The sequence below is a fragment of the Gopherus flavomarginatus genome, chromosome 3 (genome assembly GCF_025201925.1).
Source record: "Gopherus flavomarginatus isolate rGopFla2 chromosome 3, rGopFla2.mat.asm, whole genome shotgun sequence".
Lineage (NCBI taxonomy): Eukaryota > Metazoa > Chordata > Testudines > Testudinidae > Gopherus > Gopherus flavomarginatus.
The window spans coordinates 177539695-177559966 of record NC_066619.1 but is presented as its reverse complement, the minus strand read 5'-3'; the positions used below and the strand labels follow the sequence as shown (position 1 = coordinate 177559966).

At 40.7% G+C, this 20272-nt stretch overlaps 2 protein-coding genes across 2 annotated transcripts in view; one reads left to right on the top strand and one right to left on the bottom strand.

The window, feature by feature from the left end:
* Nucleotides 1–2225, top strand: part of METAP1 (methionyl aminopeptidase 1) — a 38096-nt gene extending 35871 nt beyond the window's left edge. The window contains exon 11 of the mRNA XM_050944454.1: nt 248–2225. Within this exon, the coding sequence (XP_050800411.1) occupies nt 248–411 (164 nt within the window). The 3' untranslated portion in view covers nt 412–2225. The remainder of the gene's footprint in view (nt 1–247) is intronic.
* A 3025-nt stretch (nt 2226–5250) lies between these two features.
* On the bottom strand, nt 5251–18845 carry LOC127046853 (alcohol dehydrogenase class-3). Its single transcript, XM_050944470.1, has 9 exons — nt 18680–18845; nt 15383–15484; nt 14241–14382; nt 13104–13191; nt 11023–11242; nt 9960–10220; nt 9099–9234; nt 8006–8144; nt 5251–5437 (listed from the first exon to the last, which is right to left on the bottom strand). Exons 1-9 carry the CDS (start codon nt 18689–18691, stop codon nt 5413–5415), a joined length of 1125 nt encoding a protein of 374 aa, XP_050800427.1. The 5' UTR covers nt 18692–18845; the 3' UTR covers nt 5251–5412.
* Nucleotides 18846–20272: the final 1427 nt, after the last annotated feature.

The window sequence follows — 20272 nt, the reverse complement described above, 5'->3', positions numbered from 1 at the left end:
ATTTGTTGTCTTTTCATATGTTTTGCTGTGTATTATCAATGGCAGGCATGGTATGGCAGTGATAGAAGCCAACTAGATTATTATGCCCCAAACTGGAAGTTTTAAAAGGCTTCTGACAAATTGATTCAGTGTATAATACACATTCATATTTATAACAGTCACTGCATATATACTATTTAGAAGGGACACATTTAAGAACTCATATTGTCCATAATTTGTTTTAATCTTTAAATAATTATCTTTTTAGGTGGGTGGCAAGACGAAACCTGGCCTGATGGCTGGACTGCAGTGACAAGAGATGGAAAGCGGTCTGCGCAGTTTGAGCACACTCTTCTGATCACAGATACTGGCTGTGAAATCTTAACTCGGCGATTGGACAGTGTTCGTCCTCACTTCATGTCCCAGTATTAGTTTAGACTGAGCTGACGGATCTGAATGATATCTTTTGTCTCTGTACTATGCATTTTATTAAGAGTACAGAACAGAGGGAGATTTTATCATTTGTTTTGTTCTCATTGACTGTAGATAAGAGAGGAATACAGCATTTGGTATATATCTTGAAGACCCTGACCCAACATCTGAAAAAAGGAGAGAAGTATTTAAAATATTTTCTGCTTCCCTCCTACTCACAATACTTGTACTGTATTTTTTATATTTTTGTTTTTCTTCTGTTGCCTGTTTAGCACCTTTTTTCAATCAGACCTGCAGCTGTTTCTGTCACATGCATGGTATTAGCTAGAAAGTGCAGGTTACTTTCCCACTGGGAACTCAACGTATTGAGCATCAAGTCTTTTCTCACTTCTTCAGTGTGCCCGGCTTTTGTCTGTGTATGAATGGCACCTAGGATTTTAAGTGTTTCTCGTTCCAAAGACCTGCTTAGCTACTTCTGCAAACAATGGGCTTTGTTTATAACCAGAGAGGGGGAATAGGTACTGAAAAAGAGGCACAAGTTGCCAAGATTCATCTACCTTCAAATTAGTTCTGTTCCATCTCTTTGTCAGTTGCCTCTGCTGTAATTGAGACCATAGACATCTCTCTTGCTGGAAATTTAGTGCTGATTTCCTGCTGTAAAATTACTAAAATTGCTTCCTGCAAAGAGCTGCCTTTTCTGAAGCGCAGTGGTTGGTAGAGTTCGGTGCTCCAAAAGTTCACTGTGAAACTGCTATTTCATACTTGACAGGGAAAGGAATGAGCCAACTAACCAAGGAAAAAAAAAAAGATTTACAAGCTCCTGTGTGTTTTTACTGAGGGGCCTCTCCCCTAGAGATATTAGGGGATGAGGATTGCAAAGTGAAAGACATTACAGCAAGATGAATTTCAAAACTATTTCAAAAGAATGCTCACGTTTGAGTGAAGAGGAAATGTCTTAGATACTACTGCTGCTGCATTAGTTGTTTTCTTGAATTTTAAGAAAGTTTTTAAGTGAATTTTGTGCTCTTGAAAGGTGTCAGGCTGACAGGCCTGGAAACTGAAGTGCTTTGCCCTCAGACCAGATACAGCGTGGGCGGCAGCACTGCAATTTTCCCCATGCTTCTTGACTAGTATGTCACCCTTCTGATCTGAAAGCTACCATCTCCAGGACTATGGGAATTGATTAGCCTCTGCCCCCCACCCTTCTCAATCTGTAGTCTCTGCTGAGATTTTTTTCTTTTCTGAATCAGTAATGAAAATGATTTCAGCCACAGTTACAGACCTAATGTCTGTCTTCCTTACAACACTGTAGTGCCAGAAAAACTTAAACCAATGAAGACAAATCAAATCATAAAATCATGGGCATAAAGTGCACATTTTACTAGGTGTCTGACTTCTTGTCACGTAGGGAGCCTGGTCTTTGAAGGTACTGAGTGTCCTCACGTCTCCTTGGCTCCACTTAAACTCAAGGGCAGTTAATGCTTCACAAAACTGGACCCATCGTGGTCACAAAGAAACACGAAACTTGCCAGAAAATGTCTTCTCTTCCCACAGTGCCTCAAACCTTTATTGCTGTAAGAGTATCATTGTGATAACATTTTCATTACCTTTATTATTTTTAATGATACAGTAAAAAATGACCTGAAATGGTTCACGTGTGTGCGCGCGCGCGTAGATTTTAACTAAAGAGACTGCAATACTTGAGTGGAATTACCTGTGTTCAGTGCCATGTATGTAATGTATTAAGGAGATTAAAAGTCAGGATGACTATCATGGAGATTTGCCCACCATGGCAGTCACCTGAGTGGGTACAATTGTCTTGTCTTTTTTGTGTCTGCATGCATGACAGGCAGTCTTGACTTTGGCATATAAATTAGTAGTTGTAGCTTTTTAATGGAACCTGTATTTTCATAATATAAAATGTACATAGCATCTCTGAGGCCTGGACATATGCAAATTTGTTTGAACTTGTCCAACTCTCTACCATAGATGCACTTAAACCAGTGTAGATAAATTCCATTAATTTAACGATGTGCTAAACTACTACAAGCATGGTTTAATACACATCTATGTTAAGTATTTGCACCAGGATAACTAAACAGACCAATGCAACTTTAATATAGACAATCCCTGATCTTGTACATTCTCCAGGTAAGCTACAATTACAACAGCATTTCATATTTATACCTGCCTCTGGAAATTTCCATTGCATGCGTCTGATGAAGTGGGCATTCACCCACAAAAGCTTATGCTCCAATACATCTATTAGTCTTTAAGGTGCCACAGGACTCTGTTGCTTTTTACAGATCCAGACTAACACAGCTACCCCTCTGATACTTAACAGCATTTCAGTTATCTCTGAATTAATGATTATTATATAGTAAGGTCTAAATTTAAATTAACTTTGTTTAAGACAGCCTCCTAGTTTATTTACCAGATAGCAAATCAGTCTGAAGCCCAGATCAGTTTGGTTTTTCTCCCCACTATTCCAGTATTTTTTTCCCAGTTTCTAGACATGTCAAATTGTAGTTCTCTTTACAAATGCATACTATATTTCTTTGTCTTCCAAATTTTGGAAATAGGTTAGATCTTATAAAAGATTTTAGGGAAACCGCTTAAATTTCCGTGTAGCATTTAGCAGTTTTTGCTGACTCTTCTGGATATTTTCCAGGAGACAGATTGTTATAATTAATGCTGAAGAACAATGCACTGTATGAAATCAAACAGACACCAGAATGACTAGAAGGGGAAGTGGGGGAAAGTAGTATAGTAAACTCTCCATCCCTTAAATGACTGCCATCGAACTGAGTTGGCCTACAGGCTTGTATTACTCCTAAATGGAGTTAGATTTGTCCCATAAAGTTCTTAAAATTGGTACATCTTCCACATGCTACATTTCATGAGTAGAGCTGGTCCCTCATCAGCACTATTAGGAGAAAACCTTTTAATGATCTCTCCCTTCCTTATTTGTGTAATTCTTCAGCAGATGTTACCTCAAACAAATTACTCTATTTAATTGAACCGTCAGCTAGCCAACATATTAGGTAAGAACTTAACTATATGCCTTTTAGGCCTTATTTATTTATTTTGTGGGGGTTGGAGTCCCTATCAGTAATTGTCCAGGTATTACAAAGCTGGCTTTTCACTAATTGAGCTAGATATTTATAAGGTACAATTACAGTTAAATCCTTCTATCTCATTTTTCTAACAATAGGGGTGTGTGGTTCTCTCTTAACTGGCACATTATTTATACCATGATATTTGCATGGTAGTAAAGGCAGTGCATCCTAGAAGTTATGGATGCTGTGACTTAACAAGGACTGATAGCTAACTGACTTTGAAGTTGCAGGTTAAGAAACCCTGCTTGGGATGGCTCCAGTGGGCCTCTTCATTCCCTACTTTAAATTTTTCCTTAGAATTGTATAGATGAAAGACCAGAGAAAGCTTTAAGTCTAACAGAACTACAGCGTAGTTATAAGTGAATCAGGTGGTTCCTTCTAAAATTTGTCAGTGTGAAACCCTGTTTAAACATTGGGCTAAATTGCAACATATGAATATATAGCCGGGTGTATGGAATGATAGTGTAGGATTTCCATTATACCATCTGCTACAAGGCCTCTACCATACCTTATTTACTGCAGATCTGCTGACAGTTGGTTAACTGTAATACTACAGCACAGGAACAGAAGGCATATGCCCAGCACAGTAAACTGGAATTACCCAGATGGGAAATGAAGCAGGAGTGGAACAGCGAGAGATTCTTGGGAAGCTACCATGGGATGTTCATGTTACTTAGTCCAGCCCTTAGATTTGGTTAGATTTACTACCGCTTGCCCTACACACTCATGCTAGGGAGCAGTTTATTGGCTAGGAGGAAGAAAGTGAATCCCCAATATCACTTCCTACACAGTGCTCAGTTTTCCTGCAACATTATTGTTGCAAGGAGGGCACTTTCCTCACCTCACTTTCATTAAGAGCAGACAAATCACAGCTCACATAGCTGTGGTTTTGGGCCTCAGACTAACAATATTGTCACAAATCTTTGACTAGTTTTAATGATTTTTCAAAATAAAGGGTAAGTCTTAGACAAGTTTGGTTTTGAATTAGGGCTATTTACAGTAGCAGCGACAGTTTGGCTGGATGTTGGGCCTTGATTTAAATCCCTCCCTCCCGTGCCTCTGGGTTCCACAGCAGTTAAGTCTGGCTAGGAGTTTGCTCAGAGGTCTTCTCCTTAGACCCTACTATGAAAGTTAGTTTACATGAAAGATAAGGTCAGCTTCAGCCTGTATTGCAGTAGTTCACTGGCAGCCCAATCCTCTGCAGAAACTAAGCTTCCCATGATAAGAAGCCAGTGGCTGTGGTTGAAAAAAACCTAGTTCTAAACTAAATAAAGTGGTATAAAATACTCCATCCATGGGGTTCTCTGCAATGTGAGAGCTTAACTGCAACATTTAACTTTTACTGCTGATGAGCACTGCAGGAAGATCCCCCACCATGAAGATTAGGAAGCTGTTGCAGATACAGCTAGGTCTCCTCCCCATCCCATTTTGCATGGGGAGGGAGTTTCTCCGTACACCTCTGCAACCCACAGACCATTAGATCTTACGTGGTCCATCTAATAACTTTTTTAGAAGTAGAGAAAACATTTAATGACTAGAGGAATGAAAGTTTCTAGGAAGAGTTTACCAAAAAAAACCAAACAACAAACTATCAAGCAGCTTTAAAGATTTAGGTGCTGTCAGAATTCAGGAGTGACTAGTATAGAATAAAACATTAATTTCATGACCACAACCAGCATTACTTTCATAACTGGATTTAGTATTTATCATTAGTCTGAGATCAGGTTACCTATGATTTAATAGAGACTATGATCCTAAAGCAGATGGTTTTCCCATCACAATTGAATTTTCTCTCCAGCTGATCCTACACCTCTTCAAAAAGCTCCATTAACTAGTAGAGACAGCATAGTGCTAAGACTGGCAGGTTCCATCTTCGGGATCCTTAAAATTTCAGGACACTTCGAATGCTTCAACAAAAGAAAAAATAAGACAAAAATAAGTATCAATAATTAACATTTCAAAACCGTGGTGAAAGTCTTCTTAATCCTACCTCATCTAAGAGCAAGCCTCCCATCCTCTCTCTCAAATTAATATTTCTTTTTTTATGAGTTATCTGGTAAGTTGAGAAACCAGTCAGTCATGTTGGTTAATGTCTTCAAATTCCCTACATTATACTCTTTAAATGCTCACTTCAAAGATGTAAATATGTTCTTCCACACTAAATTTAGTTTGAGAATATTTATTAAAAAAACTATGAAAATTCTGAAGTCAATTTTCAGTATTTGTGACTGTTTGTCAACTGAGTCAAATGGATGGCTTTAAATGCATTTTCTTCTTCCCCAGCCTGAATTTAAAACAGCTTTCTCTATTTAAATTTCAGAGGGTGCTCACATGGGAGCACAAGTGCACTAAATAGTTACAAATTGGATACTTTTAAGTCTCATTTCTTACATGTGGGCAATGCAGTGTCTGCAGTTGTCAGTGTTTAGAAAATATATAATTTAAATTACTAGAAAAAACAAACATGTTTTTGTCTGATTCCTATCATGTCCATCAATTGATTTTCCCTTCTCCATTTATCCATGCTCTTAATAGGTAGGTGACCTGGACCTTTTATTAATCCTGCTTCTATTTCTAGGGGGGGAAGATTGTTTAGAAACTCAATTAGTAGTTGGATTTAAAGCTCTCACTATCCTGATGAATTCCCAGTAGTGTGGCCTTTGACTTATAGGCATGGAAATCATCAGCTTGGAGAACAAAACTTAATGCTATTTCTAAGACTGAAACTGGATGTTGCCTTTTCCTTTGAGTTAAACCTTCTTAGGCTCTACGTCACAGCTGTGGATTCTGCGGTTGTGTCTATGGACAGGCTCTGTTCTCCTTCACATGCAAAGAGAAATGTTATATAAAATCCATGACTGGATCCAGCCTTTGGTTTACAGGGAGAGAACCAGATCATCCCTTTCACAAAGGTTGCCAGGGATATACTATAACTGGAACAGATCCTGGACTGTGTATTGTGCTTTTGTGATATGTTTTGTATTCACCAGGTGGCAGAATTGCTCCTATGCTGATTCACAATCATATTTTTTCCTTCAGGCTTGTTCCAAGCTCAATGAGAGCCTCAGTTAGCTTTTCCTGAGGAAAGAAGTGTTTTGAATTTATTTACTGCTATAGCTGAGGCTTGCTTTGCAAACAGGAGCACAATCCTGCCATTTACCTAAAGCTATGGCTACACTTGACATTTCAAAGCGCTGCCGTGGCAGCGGTTTGAAGTGAGAGTGTGGTCAGAGCGCCAGCGCTAGGAGAGAGCTCTCCCAGCGCTGCACGTAAACCACATCCCTTACAGGTGTAGCTTGCAGCGCTGGGAGAGCTCTCTCCCAGCGCTGCAGCACTGATTACACTGAGGCTTTACAGTGCTATATCTGGCAGCGCTCAGGGAGGTGTTTTTTTTCACACCCCTGAGCGTAAAAGTTGCAGCGTTGTAAAGCACCAGTGTAGCCATGGCCTGAGACAAGAAGAAACTCAGGGCAAGATAACATGGGCAGAGTTAAGTCACATAGCCAGTGACTGAAGGTTCTTTAATTCAGCCTCCAGTCACGTTAGGGGAAAAAAATCCATTGGTGAACAAGATAAGGACAGAACAACTCCAGCATGTTAATAAATGTAAACTGGACATTTAACAGCTCACTACCACATGATTGTTAATATTGAATCTAACCTAGCTATCAGCCAATTATTTGATTCTTTGAGGAACGTGAAATTCAAATCTTCTATTTAATGAAGAACATTAGAATCTTAGAGTTTTGAACATAGGCATGGACGTTCATAACTGAACAAAATTTTGCTTTTTCAGAAGTTTACAACTGAACATTGACTTAATACAGCTTTGAAATTTTATTATGCAGAAGAAAAATGCTGCTTTCCCTTTATTTTTGTAGTAGTTTACGTTTAGCAGTGCTGTACTGTATTTGCAATTTTTGTCTTTATCTTTTTTTTGGTCAGCTGCTATCTGATTGTGTACTTCCAGTTCCAAATGAGGAAGGTGGCTGGTTGATTAGTTTGTAAGTGAGGTTCTAGTGTAATCTAAAATAATGCTAATTGTTCTGAATTAAGTTTAATTGAGATTTTAATATCCAAGTACTTTCTTTTGTTGTTTCCTTTTTGGTATCTACTTTTTCTAGTGCTTGAAGTTAGCTTTTTTATTTTTGTCCTTTATGGCTTTATTTATTTCTTTTTCCAGTTTGTTTCCTCCTCTGCTCAGACACCACCAATTGTAATTTTCCTTGCCTTTCACCTGTCCCCACCCAAAATAGAGGTTGATGTTGCAGCACTAACTTAAGAACAGAGAGTGAGCAATTAGTTGCTCTAGCTGTGCATAGCACTTCACATAGCGTATCTGAAACATGAAGGGGATGCATGGGTGGGGGGAGGAGGGTCAGAACAACAGGTAGCTAAAGAGAAGGAACATAGCAGTGCCCTACAAACTCTAATTGAGCTATTCAATGTTACAGACATAAGACATTTAAACTTACCTCTTCCCTGCATGCATCAGTTCAAAAGCCTCATTAATTTTGTCAAAAGGCAGGGTGTGAGTCACAAATTCATCAACTTTGATTTTTTTTGACATGTAGTCAGCCACTAGCTTTGGTACACTCTCTACACTCTTCCAACCTGAAAAAAACCCCAAACAAACTTTTTTTACCCAGTAAATTCAAAACCATACTAGGGCAGAGGTAGGAAATAAAATGTATCAACCCTACCCCTCAACAGTATTAGTCATTAATCATTAATAGTCATTAAAGCTCTGTTTTCTTGGTATGAGAGAGTTCCTGGGATCATGTCATAATATCCGTACCCATCAGGTTCTAGAATAGCACTGGAGTAAAGAATGCAAGAGTACAACTAAAATTACCAGTCAAAATGGAGGGCCTCATTTGCGAAGTTTCGCATTGTCTTTCACTGCAGGGATCTGTGTTCAATGTCTAGCTGAGATCATCTCAGAAAACTGGCTCTGAGCCCTTGTCCTATTTTACATTTATGTATTTTGTAACTAGACCACAGCACAGCTTTGTATTGCGTGGAAGAGAGTTGCATAAAAGTGGCACTTTGCGAAGACTCCAGCAGCTTTTCATTCCTGAATTATGTCTAAAACAGTTTCTTCTTAAAGGATCCTGTTTCACTGTCTAAAACCAACCCCCCCAAGCTATGCATCCTCACAACAGAGCTAATGATTCCATTTGCTCAGTGATTAAACAGTGCAGTTACTTACACAAACATGTTTACATTATTCCCCATTTCCCAGGTGAGCAGTTCTTGTTATTGCTCAAGTCTTCAAGTGATTATTTGCACTTCAACCATGATACAACCATAGAACTGCACAAGAGAAATTCTCCCATTATGGCTGCTACTTGCATTTTAAATTTATAATGTGCAACAGAAGGCTGATCATTTACGGCTTGTCTGTGGGGGAACAGTTATTTATAAAAGGTTATATTTGAAAAGCCAGTATCACATTCACTACGAATGACTTGATATGAACCAGTTTCTCTCACAAATACAGAGGAAGACAGTACTTTTCCCGTGTTTTAGTAGATAAGAGAGATCATGAGTGTGCCAGAAAGTTACCTCCAAAGGCAGTCCCTTTCCACGTGCGACCTGTTACTAGTTGGAAGGGACGGGTAGAGATCTCCTGACCAGCAGCAGCTACTCCAACTATAACACTGACTCCCCAGCCTTTGTGACAGGATTCCAAAGCAGCCCTCTTTAGACAAAGAAAAATCTCATCACTGGTAAGAAGCATCTATTATATATTGATGCTATGTAGCCTGACAAAGATTTCACCATTTTTTTTTTTTAACATTGAGAGTAAGTGTCCGTGATGCTGTACCTAGTTAAGAAAAAAATTGACAAGTATATATAATTTAATGGGTAAAATAGCCAATATTCCCACACCTTGCCTCACACTTCTTAGTTTTTAGAACACTGTGCACTCCCATCTCCCACCTGGAGTCAAATGGAGTCTGTCCATTTGAACGGATGCTGGATTTTACTTTGAAAGAACAACCTAGTCTATGCTGTTACTGAATTATTTTCCACCTAGCGTTACTTCCTCACAACATTGTAATTAAGGTATTAAGTTTGTCATGTGGGATGAAAGGTGAAAATGTGAAGTCACAGGGCGTGTACTGTATTTGCTGATATTTTGTTTTTGAGCACTGCCAAGGTTTGCATGCCTATATTTTAGAATATAAAGGAGCTGTTTTCCACAGTCTAAGCAGTCGACTTGTCTTTCATTTTATAATTAGGATTGGTTGAAATAGACTCTTTTAATCTACTGTATAAGTAGTACCAGGCTACTCTCAATAGAAATGAAAGATGATAGAATGCTCCCTTGTAAACAGAAAGGGGCTTGTCTTTCTTTTAAGGTAATTAACTATCTCAAGTCATATTAAACTTCCCTTTCAGTACTGCCATGTGCACACTTACCATAACACCAACATTCCCAATGCACTCAAAGGAGTAGTCCACTCCACCATCAGTAAGCTCAACCAGCACCTCCTGTATGGGCTTCTTGAAGTCCTGAGGGTTGATGCACTCAGTAGCTCCAAACTCTTTGGCTTTGGCAAATTTATCTTTGTTGAGATCAACACCAATGATCCGGGAAGCTCCAGCCACTTTACAGCCCATAATAACTGCCAGCCCAACTCCTCCCAATCCAAAGACCGCACAGGTAGAACCAGGTTCCACCTAACAAAGCAAGAGAAATCTGTTCAGGAGGGAGGAAAGTAAAAAAAAAATCCTTCCACATGTATGAAAAATACAGATTATTTAAATATTAAGAAAAATAGAGAATAAAAATCCAGAGTTGTGAGTCAGATGTAGGGAAGTAAGCCAGAGATTTTTCTTGTTTACGAATTGTATTTGAAGGGCCATACTGGGCTAAGTTTACTCCTTGCCCAAAAGGTTGGCAATGGCTCAGGGTCTCCACTAGAACAGTGGGAAGCCCCCCCCCAAACAAAGAGGGAGAACTTGACACTTAATGGGATGGTGGCATGAAAACAGGTGCAAGCAGAGATCACTGCAACATTGTCAATATGTACAAGTCTCCTTACTATAAGGTAACCCCAACTGACCCATAATATCCATCCACAAACAAATTCCTGAACAGTTCAAGATGGCTCCTGTCCACATCTACTTGCCTCCATCAAGACATGCTTCCTCTACCCCACTCTGCACAAAGAGAGCTGGGAGAAGGAGTAATAGGGTATTTTATCTGACTTTGTCTGCTGAGGCTAAACAGGTGGGAAGCCCAGGTCAATCTTCCTGTTTCCTACTAGGTCCAGCTCCCTGTCAAATTTGGCAGTGGAAGAGGAAGGAAGGAAGTGGTGAGCACATGTCCCTTCTCCCTCCGCCCACTCAGTGGCTCTTCCTCTGGTCTTACTTTCTCCAAGCCCAGCCTTAACAGATTTTCACTGCAGTACTTTATCACCAGTTTAATGTCATTAGTCACAGTTATGGGGAAGAGAGAGTGATCAGCTAGACCCCATACCTTGGCAGTGTTGATGACAGCTCCATAGCCTGTTGAAATTCCACAGCCCAACAGGCAAACTTTATCCAGAGGAGCTGCAGCATCAATTTTAGCCACAGAGATATCAGCCACAATGGTATATTCAGAGAAAGTGCTAGTCCCCATGAAGTGATAAATCTGCTTCCCTTTGCAGGTGAACCTGCTGGTACCATCAGGCATCAGTCCTTTTCCTTGGGTAACTCTGAAAAACCACAATAAAACAACTGATATTTAATACAGTGTCACAGAAAGTGATAGGGGAGAGTCTAGGAAGTGACTTGATTTTCATCAAGTAGTACAGTTTCTGAACAGTGCATGGAGATTTAGCTACATGATTATCCACAGAGTCAAAATTTTGAAGACATTTAAGTAAAGCTTGAGTTCATGAAAGTTAGAGACTACAGGCCTGTTGCAATCTTTCTACTGACTTTAACAGGCTTTGGATCACACTCCAAAGCCTCAATTCATCAAAGTTCTTAAGAATGCATTTAAGTCCCACCGACTTCAGTGGGACGTAAGCCCTTCAGGTCCTGCTTCATCAAAGCATTTAATAACACTCTGACACAGACATTCAGTAAACCACACAATGCCTATAAACCATAACTGCTCTTTCCAATGCACCCCACTCCTGCCCCCCTGTATCCTCTGTTCTTTTAGTCCCAGGGTATGCCTATGCTGCAATGGTGGGGTGTGATTTGCAATTTGTGCAGATCATACCTGAACTAGCTTTACTCTAGCTACTTTGGGTATCTGAGCAGTGAAGCTGAGGCAGCACAGGGGTCTTGAGCAGGCTCGTTTACCTGCCCAGACACACATACTGCCATGGCTTCACTGCTACTGGTTCTCTAGCTAGTCTTAAGCTAGCTTGAGTACGTTTATATGAACTAAAAAAAAAAAAAAAAATCACATCCTGTGATTGCAGTATAGACATATCCCAAGTCTCTTCTGAGCAGCCTCTGGCAATCCCATCACAGTGGATAGTGGTTTTGTGGTATACATGAATGGAAACTGTGAAGTCATGCTAGTGTTTACATGCGATTTAATTGGGTCCGCTAAAATGGTAGCCACCATAATTGCTGGAGTTCTGCTGCTGGCTGAGTGGCTTACATCAGCAGTTCTCAACCGGGATACATGTGGCCCTGGGGGTATGCAGGTCTTCCAGAGGGTACATCAACTCACATAGATATTTACCTAGTTTTACAACAGGCTACATAAAAAGCACTAGCGAAGTCTGTACAAACTAAAATTTCATACGACTTGTTTATACTGCTCTATAGATGATATACTGAAATGTAAGTATAATATTTATATTCCAATTTATTCATTTTATAATTATATGGTAAAAATGATAAAGTGAGCAATTTTTCAGTAATAGGGTTGTGCTGTGACACTTTTGTATTTTTATGTCTGATTCTGTAAGCAAGTAGTTTTTAAGTGAGGTGAAACTTGGGGGTACACAAGATAAATCCAACTCCTGAAAGGGGTATAGTGGTCTGGGAAGATTGAGAGCCACTGGTTTACATGACTGAGATCTAAACACGCAACAACTTAGCAAAGGCTAACTGAAGTGCATCACATTTTAGGACAAAGACATTTTAAAGGGTAGAAAACAGAATGTGATTCTTTTTTTTACAAAGGGAGAACTACTGTTCCTTGGGTTGAAGATATTGACCACAGCGAGACATTTTTTCCCATTCAAAGGGTAGTAATTTTCTATGATAAACTACCACTTGAATCAAACAGAATTTTTAATACATCCTCGCTTACTAGATACCTTGACAAATGATAGTATTCATGGCACAGTATCACAGCCACACACAAAGAAGTGAATTTAAGTACGATCAGGAAAGGAGACCAAAAAACGACTACTAAGCTTTGAAAGGAGGGTATTGCATAACAAACCTAAAACATACATCTTTCCAACTAAGTGACCTTGCTCTGCATTTAATCAGATGGTACATGAAGTCAAAACAATTTGATACAAATTCAGTTAACTTTGTTACATAAGTGAGCTACACTGAACAATTATTTTTCTGTGTGTATCAAGAAAAAAGTGCACCAACCTTATCTTTTGGCAGAGATTGGTTTTAGGGTTCAAACAGAACTTGCATTCTCCACATTGTGGCACGTACAGTGGGATGACTGTGTCACCTAGAGAACATAATGAGAGAAACATTTCACATGACTAACTGTTTAAAGGCTGAAAAGATAATATGGAAGAAACATACACACATTTGGTATGTGGTCAAATGTAACATGGTCAATACCATGACATTTTAATGGGGGCAATCATTCATGCAGTCTTATTTGTGCATTTGAAGTCTCCAATACACTTACAAATCTAGAACAACAAAGTACAGCTTTTGTAAAATGCCGTGTATAAAAAACCCTGATTCATCTCATATCTGAGTAAATAATCAATTTCCATCTAAAGTTAAACAACAACAAATAGGAACAAAGATGTAAAACCTATCTGGAAAAATCAGAATATTTAGACTGCTGTTATCTCTAATTGTTCAATTGGTTAAAAACAATGGACACTTTTAGAATACAAATAGTTTCTCCATATAGTATTACACTTATGAGGAGAGGCTGAGGGAACTGGGATTATTTAGTCTGCAGAAGAGAAGAACGAGGGGGGATTTGATAACTGCTTTCAAGTACCTGAAAGGGGGTTCTAATGAGGATGGATCTAGACTGTTCTCAGTGGTACCAGATGACAGAACAAGGAGTAATGGTCTCAAGTTGCAGTGGGGAAGGTTTACGTTGGATATTAGGAAACACTATTGCACTAGGAGGGTGGTGAAGCACTGGAATGGGTTACCTAGGGAGGTGGTGGAATCTTCTTAGAGGTTTTTAAGGTCAGGTTTGACAAAGCCCTGGCTGGGATCATTTAATTGGGGTTTGTCCTGCTTTGAGCAGGGAGTTGGACTAGATGACCTCCTGAGGTCCCTTCCAACCCTGATATTCTATGATAATCCTGTAAACAACTCTCTTCTGAATAGTAAACCAAGAGCACATTAGTTAGGCTACTATTGGACCACCCACATGAAAGAAAATTTTCGGCAGGTAGAGCCCAACAAAAACATCACGGCAGCTCGCTAATTCTGCTTTTCAATGGACAAGTCAGAGCAATTTATTCTTCAAAATTTCCAAAGAAATTAAAAAAAGCGGTTGTGAAGAACCAAATGTTTTCCTACCTGGTTTTAATTTAGTTACTCCTTCCCCAACACTCTCCACAATTCCTGCTCCTTCATGACCCAAGATCACTGGGAAACACCCCTCAGGATCAGCACCACTCAGCGTATAGGCATCTGTGTGACAGACAGCAGTGGCAACAACCTAAAGGAACATTATAATAATCTGAAATATTCTGGAGGTAATGAAGGAGAATCTAAAGAGAGAACTGGTATTGAACTATTTTTCCTGGTCAGTAATCCAAGACTTGTGCTAGAATGAATTCACGGATTCTGAAGACTTTTGTAGTAGTTTAACCAAAGTGTTTTTAACTCCGGCAACTCACAAGATATACTGGACCTGAAAAAATAATCACATTACTTTGATCTCTGCTTGTTTCTCATCCCTTCAATTCTGACATGAAATTGGCAGCTGCTGGCTCAGGATCTTCTAAAGCCAGTGCTCTATGCCATTTGAAAACAACCTGGTACCCCAGATTTCAAATGGGATCCATCTCCAACAGTGAAAAGAAAATCACCCCGTAGAGAGGGTCCATATAACATTATAAGCACCATATAAATCCCATGTAAGTTCTTAATAGAAGAGTTAAGGAGCACACAGGACCTCATGTGGACTCTTTGCACGGAGGCATATTGCAGCCTATATATTAGTTTGGGAGATACTGCCTATTCAAAGTCTTGTTAGAATCAGAAGTGAAGATCAGGAGCATGCAAGATGCTAATCACAGTGATGAGTTTAAGGTCTGATAAATTATGACCTGAAATGGCAAGCACTGAATGATTCATAGAGTTTGAAAAATTAAAATAAATAAATGAATGAGGTCAGGTTTCCATTGAGATAAAGCAAGTTTCTTGCTCAGATGGTTTAAAATTGCCACTGATCCCTCAGAATAGTAGGGATTTTTAGGCTTCGGCCCAAGACCAAAGTAAGTGTTAGGCCTCAGACCAGCAGCCATTTCATTTTATGCCATCTCAAAAACCAGACACCATCATTTTCTTTAGAGTCTTACCTAGGCATCAAACAAACAGAAAACACTATAAATTCAACATTTTTTCCTACAAGGGCAAACAAATTATTCAGCTTTATTATTTGGTCTCCTAAAGTACAAAGTGTAAAGCAGGCAATAAACATTTGCTTAAATTACCTTAATACGAACTTCATGTGCTTTTGGTGGTGCAACCTCTACCTCTTCTATAGAGAGTGGTTTACCTGCCTCCCAGGCAACAGCGGCCTTGCATTTAATAACCTAAATGAGAAAGAGGAGCAGAGTTATTGCACTTCATTTATAATATTTTTTGTGCACTGGAGGGAAAAACAAAAGAAAGGCTACTAATTTTTGGAAATAATCCCAGATAGGAAGTTATAGGTCAGATCCTACCCTCAATTCTCAATGACTTTAGAACAAAGGGACAGTCGCCCTACATTTGCTTTCAGGAACTTAAACAAGAACCACCAAGATCTGGACTTAAAGTGTTATTTTAGTACTTTGAAGACAATATGTTGTGGTAATGGGGGAGGCGGGGGAAGAGTCATATGAAAAATGTTAGATAGTGCTAGTGACATTTTAAAATAAACAATCAGCATTTATGTGAAGCACATGGTGTTTTTCTGCAGCTAGTGCCAGCAGTACACGTAATCAAGATTACAAAACTTGGAAAATGTAGTTAAGCCATTTGTCTCACAAGAGTTTGGATCAACACAGAGGTCAATCTGTTGCCCCACACCCAGCCCGCTCCCATCGTGGCTTTCTGCAGCAGACTGTATGTGGCCAGCACAGAGAATTTTTATGCAATGCACAGGGGATGCACAGATACTTACTTCTATGTGACCACTCTGCCAGCAGAACTGCCCATAACCCAGGCTCCATGTAGGCTTCAGCATCATGGATGAATTTCACCCTAAGACTACACTGCATTTATTTATCTAGGGAAGCTCACTTTTTCAATCAAGTAGGGTAGAAACATTTTAAAGATAAATAGAACTCAGATTCTTGAAAAAGCAACTTTTTTTTGGAATCAATGGCTCCAATTCTGCCTCCAGTTACATGGATGCACTTCCAGTTGAGGAAGTCAGCAGGAGTTACATCCATGCAACCAAGAGCAGAACTGGGTTCTGTGAGAATGAGGATCTGGACTGCTCTTAGATTTCCCTTTTTAAAAGTCTGAGGAGCTTCAGTTCCATTGTCTGAGGGGCTATGGAAAAATCTTATGCTGGTAATACATGTATTAACCTAAATTATTCTCCCTTTTAACCACACAAGGCAGTATCTTTTTCAGTGAAATGCAAAATGCAATAGCTTGCCACAGAACATGGAGACATATTCTAATGAACTTTGAAGCTGAATTTAAGGCTTTGTCTCCACAGGGAAATTGACCGGCATAGCTATAACTATTGCTTTGTGAGCAGAGTAATAATTCCAAAATTGAGTGCCAACATGGGGGAGCTATTCCAAAATAGTTACCTTATACTGGAATAGCCATAAATAACAATTTCCCCCAAGCATAATAGGCCTTTGTTACTTCTTTCCCAGCCCTTTCCACAAACTTAAGGCTAGTTTATTCTGCATTATTGTCTGTATGCATATAATAAATGTAATATATTAACTTTGGGAAAGCAGCTGAATAGAAACCAACAAGTTACACTGCTGTGCACTTGGGGATCTGTGACTAAACTCCTGAAAGTTTGCCAGGAAATCTAGTCAATTTCTATGGATCAAAGTACAAGAGGAATTGTCAACCAGTAAATAACTTGGGAGTTTTCAATTAAGCCTTTTTTCACAATATGAAAACTGATTTACTCTTAAATGCTCACATTTAATTTGAATGAATGTTTTCAAAATGTGAATGAGTATGGGTTATTTAAATAAAGAGAAGGCTTAAAAAATAAAAAGTTATAGAATAGACATAGACCTCCCTAGCTGGCTGTGAACATTCAATGAACAAATACTACACCTCTTAAATTTACAATAAAAAAGGCAGAAGTTCATAGTTTTCCCTGCATAAATACCTCTAAAAATAAAAATGATCTTATAGCTGTAGAACAGCCATTCTCAAACTGTGGGCCAGGACCCCAAAGTGAGTCACAATCCCTTTTTAATAGGGTCACCAGCGCTGGCTTAGACTTACTGCCTGCAGTCAAAGCTCAAACCCCCACCACCTGGGGCCAAAGCCCTTGGGCTTCAGCTTTGGCACCCTCTTCCGGGGAGCAGGTTTTGTGCAGGCTCAGGCTTCAGTCCCCTCTCCTGGGGTCCTGTAGTAACTTTTGTTGCCAGAAGGGGGTCTAAGTGCAATAACATTTGAGAACCCCTGAGGGATAGATTGTATAACATACCAATCTTTTTCACAGCAACCACAAAGGGGCAAACAGGCAAATGATAGTAACAAGTTTCCCAACTAATTATATACCCAGCCTTCCAGATTGATGTATAAATACCCTATGGGGCAAACACATTTATAACGATCATAGTTCTTCTTAGGAGTCAAAAATGCATGGATATTTCTCCCTAATCTTATCTGTGCAAGGCTACCTGTTATCTTAGGCCTACACTCCTGCAGAGACATACATGAAACATGTTATGCATGTGTGTAATTCTACTGAACTCACTGGGACTCCAGATCATAAGCTCTTTGGGGAAGGACCATGGCATTGTATACAGCACTTAGCACCCGTGCTCCCAACTGGGGTCCTTGAGCACTACCACAACAGAAGCGATAGATAATAAATTCCATGCTGTACTCTAAACCAGGGGTCGGCAACCTTTCAGAAGTGCGATGCCAACTCTTCATTTATTCACTCTAATGTAAGGTTTCGTGGGCCAGTAATACATTTTAATGTTTTAGAAGGGCTCTTTCTAGAAGTCTATAATATATAACTAAACTATTGTTGTATGTAAAGTAAATAAGGTTTTTAAAATGTTTAAGAAGTTTCATTTAAAATTAAATTAAAATGCAGGGCCCCCCAGATCGGTGCGGTGTGAGTGCCACTGAAAATCAGCTCATGTGCCGCCTTCGGCACACGTGCCATAGATTGCCTACCCCTGCTCTAAACGATACTATGTGCTTGCATCGCAAAGATTAAGAAAAACCAACCATACAATTTAACCTCATGCGATGGACTCTATGTAAGACCATCCTCAATGCCCGTACTGTGATTTAAGGAAAACGCCTACTTGTTCCAAAACCCCCGGCCAACTCCAGAGTGAGCAGCCTCAGGGGCCTTGCAAACCCCAGCTCCAGCAGCTCGCCTGCTGGGAGTGCGGATGAGAAGAGCACTGCGGCCGTTTGGGAGCAGCCCGGCAGCACAGCTAGCGAGCTAGGACACGGCCCTCCTGCACGGCTGCCGCCTGCCCAGCAGCCCCCCACTCGGGCCGGAGCTGGCCGAGGCGCGGCCGCGGGAAGCGCTCGCGTTCCTCCCCTCCCGGGGAACGTTCCATGCCCCTTACCCCGCTCGCCATGGGCCCCGCAGCCTTGCCAAACGCGCTCCTCAAAGGGGCCGCCCGAGCCGGGGCACGCGCGCGCACTAGCTCGCTGCCGCTGGAGCCGCCTCTTCAGGGCCGGGCGACTGGCTGCCACTTCCCCTTAGGGCACTGCCTGAAGCATCGCTCCGCCGGCGAGGCGCCGAGCTGCCCGTTTGCTTGCAGCGGTCACCCCAGAGAGGTGGAGCCCGCTAAGAAGCGTCAGGGACAGGGGAGCCTGCAAGGCAAGTGCATGGGCCCTACAAAGCCTCGTTGTGTTTGAAATGTCAGGAGGACCGTCCGGACGCTAACAAGTTTCCGGGGGAAGGAAGGAAAACGTGACCCCCCCACTCGGGTTCCCCTCCCCGCCCCCGTTTGTCCCTGGGCAGTGGGGCTCTTGTTATTGTGCAGTTATGCATCAGATATATTAAAACTCACACCTACATCTACAAGCAACCAACGGGGAAACGCGCCCAGGGTGTTCTCATGGCGCTCTGGGACAAGCTAGAGCCGGATGTTCATAAGACATGATGACTGTTCTTGAGGAAGAGCTTCCAGCCTTTTCCGTAGGGGGAAAAGGTCTGCGGAACATTGGAAAACTTGGAAATAAAATTATCTGCTGCATTAGTAAAAATATTGGTGCAGCGTCAGATACATTTCTACCAGCTGGCCCCGCCCCTACAGGGTGCTCCATGCACCTATCCTGACCTGTGTCAGGGCTGCTCAGCGCCTGGGGGGGGGGGGGGCTGCAAGTGGGGCAATTTGCCCCAGGCCTATAGGGGCCACCTGGAGAATATAGTGTTCTATAGTATTGCAACTTTTTTTTTTATGGAAGGGGCCCCCAAAATTGCTTTGCCCCAAGCTCCCTGAATCCTCTGGGCGGCCCTGACCTGTGTTGTGGGAGCCTGTCTAGTAGGGTAACTATCTTGAAATGCATAGCTAATAATAACACAGAGCACTGTTCCAGCAGTGGGAGTGGACAGAAACATCTGCCAGTCTTGTCTTTATGCCCACCCATCTTGTTCTTGATACCCCCATATCAAGATTCACTAGTGTCTCATGCTGGCTTTTTAAAAAAGAAGTTACTTTGAAAGACATTTTTATGCTTTATGTATTTCTCTTTCCTGTTTATTGCCAAGGTTATTTGCATGAAAATAAGTTGCTGTTACTTGGGAGTTCCGTCAGGGTTGCCAGCCATTGTGAATTTTACATCATTATGTTGCAACATTATTTTGTTCTTCAGAGTTGTTGCAGTAAGGGGCAGCCAGGGGTTCTACATAGCATCATGGTGTTTCCATGTGTCATCATTTGTGTGGTCACATGGCTGAGTATTCGTGACATTTTCACACTATTTTGAGGTTGTCTCATATTGTGATACAAGCATGTTTTTGCATTACATAGATTTTTATTATTCCCCTGCATAAAGCCATAGTCCCTTTTTTGTGGCATCACAACTGCTCCCCACTCAGGTATTATTTCATTCATGTAATGCCTATCCTAAAGTGGTCGGAGAGAACCCTACCCTCCCTTATTTAAATCTCTCTTCAAGATTGTTTTTATTCCCATGACCTCCACGAGAAT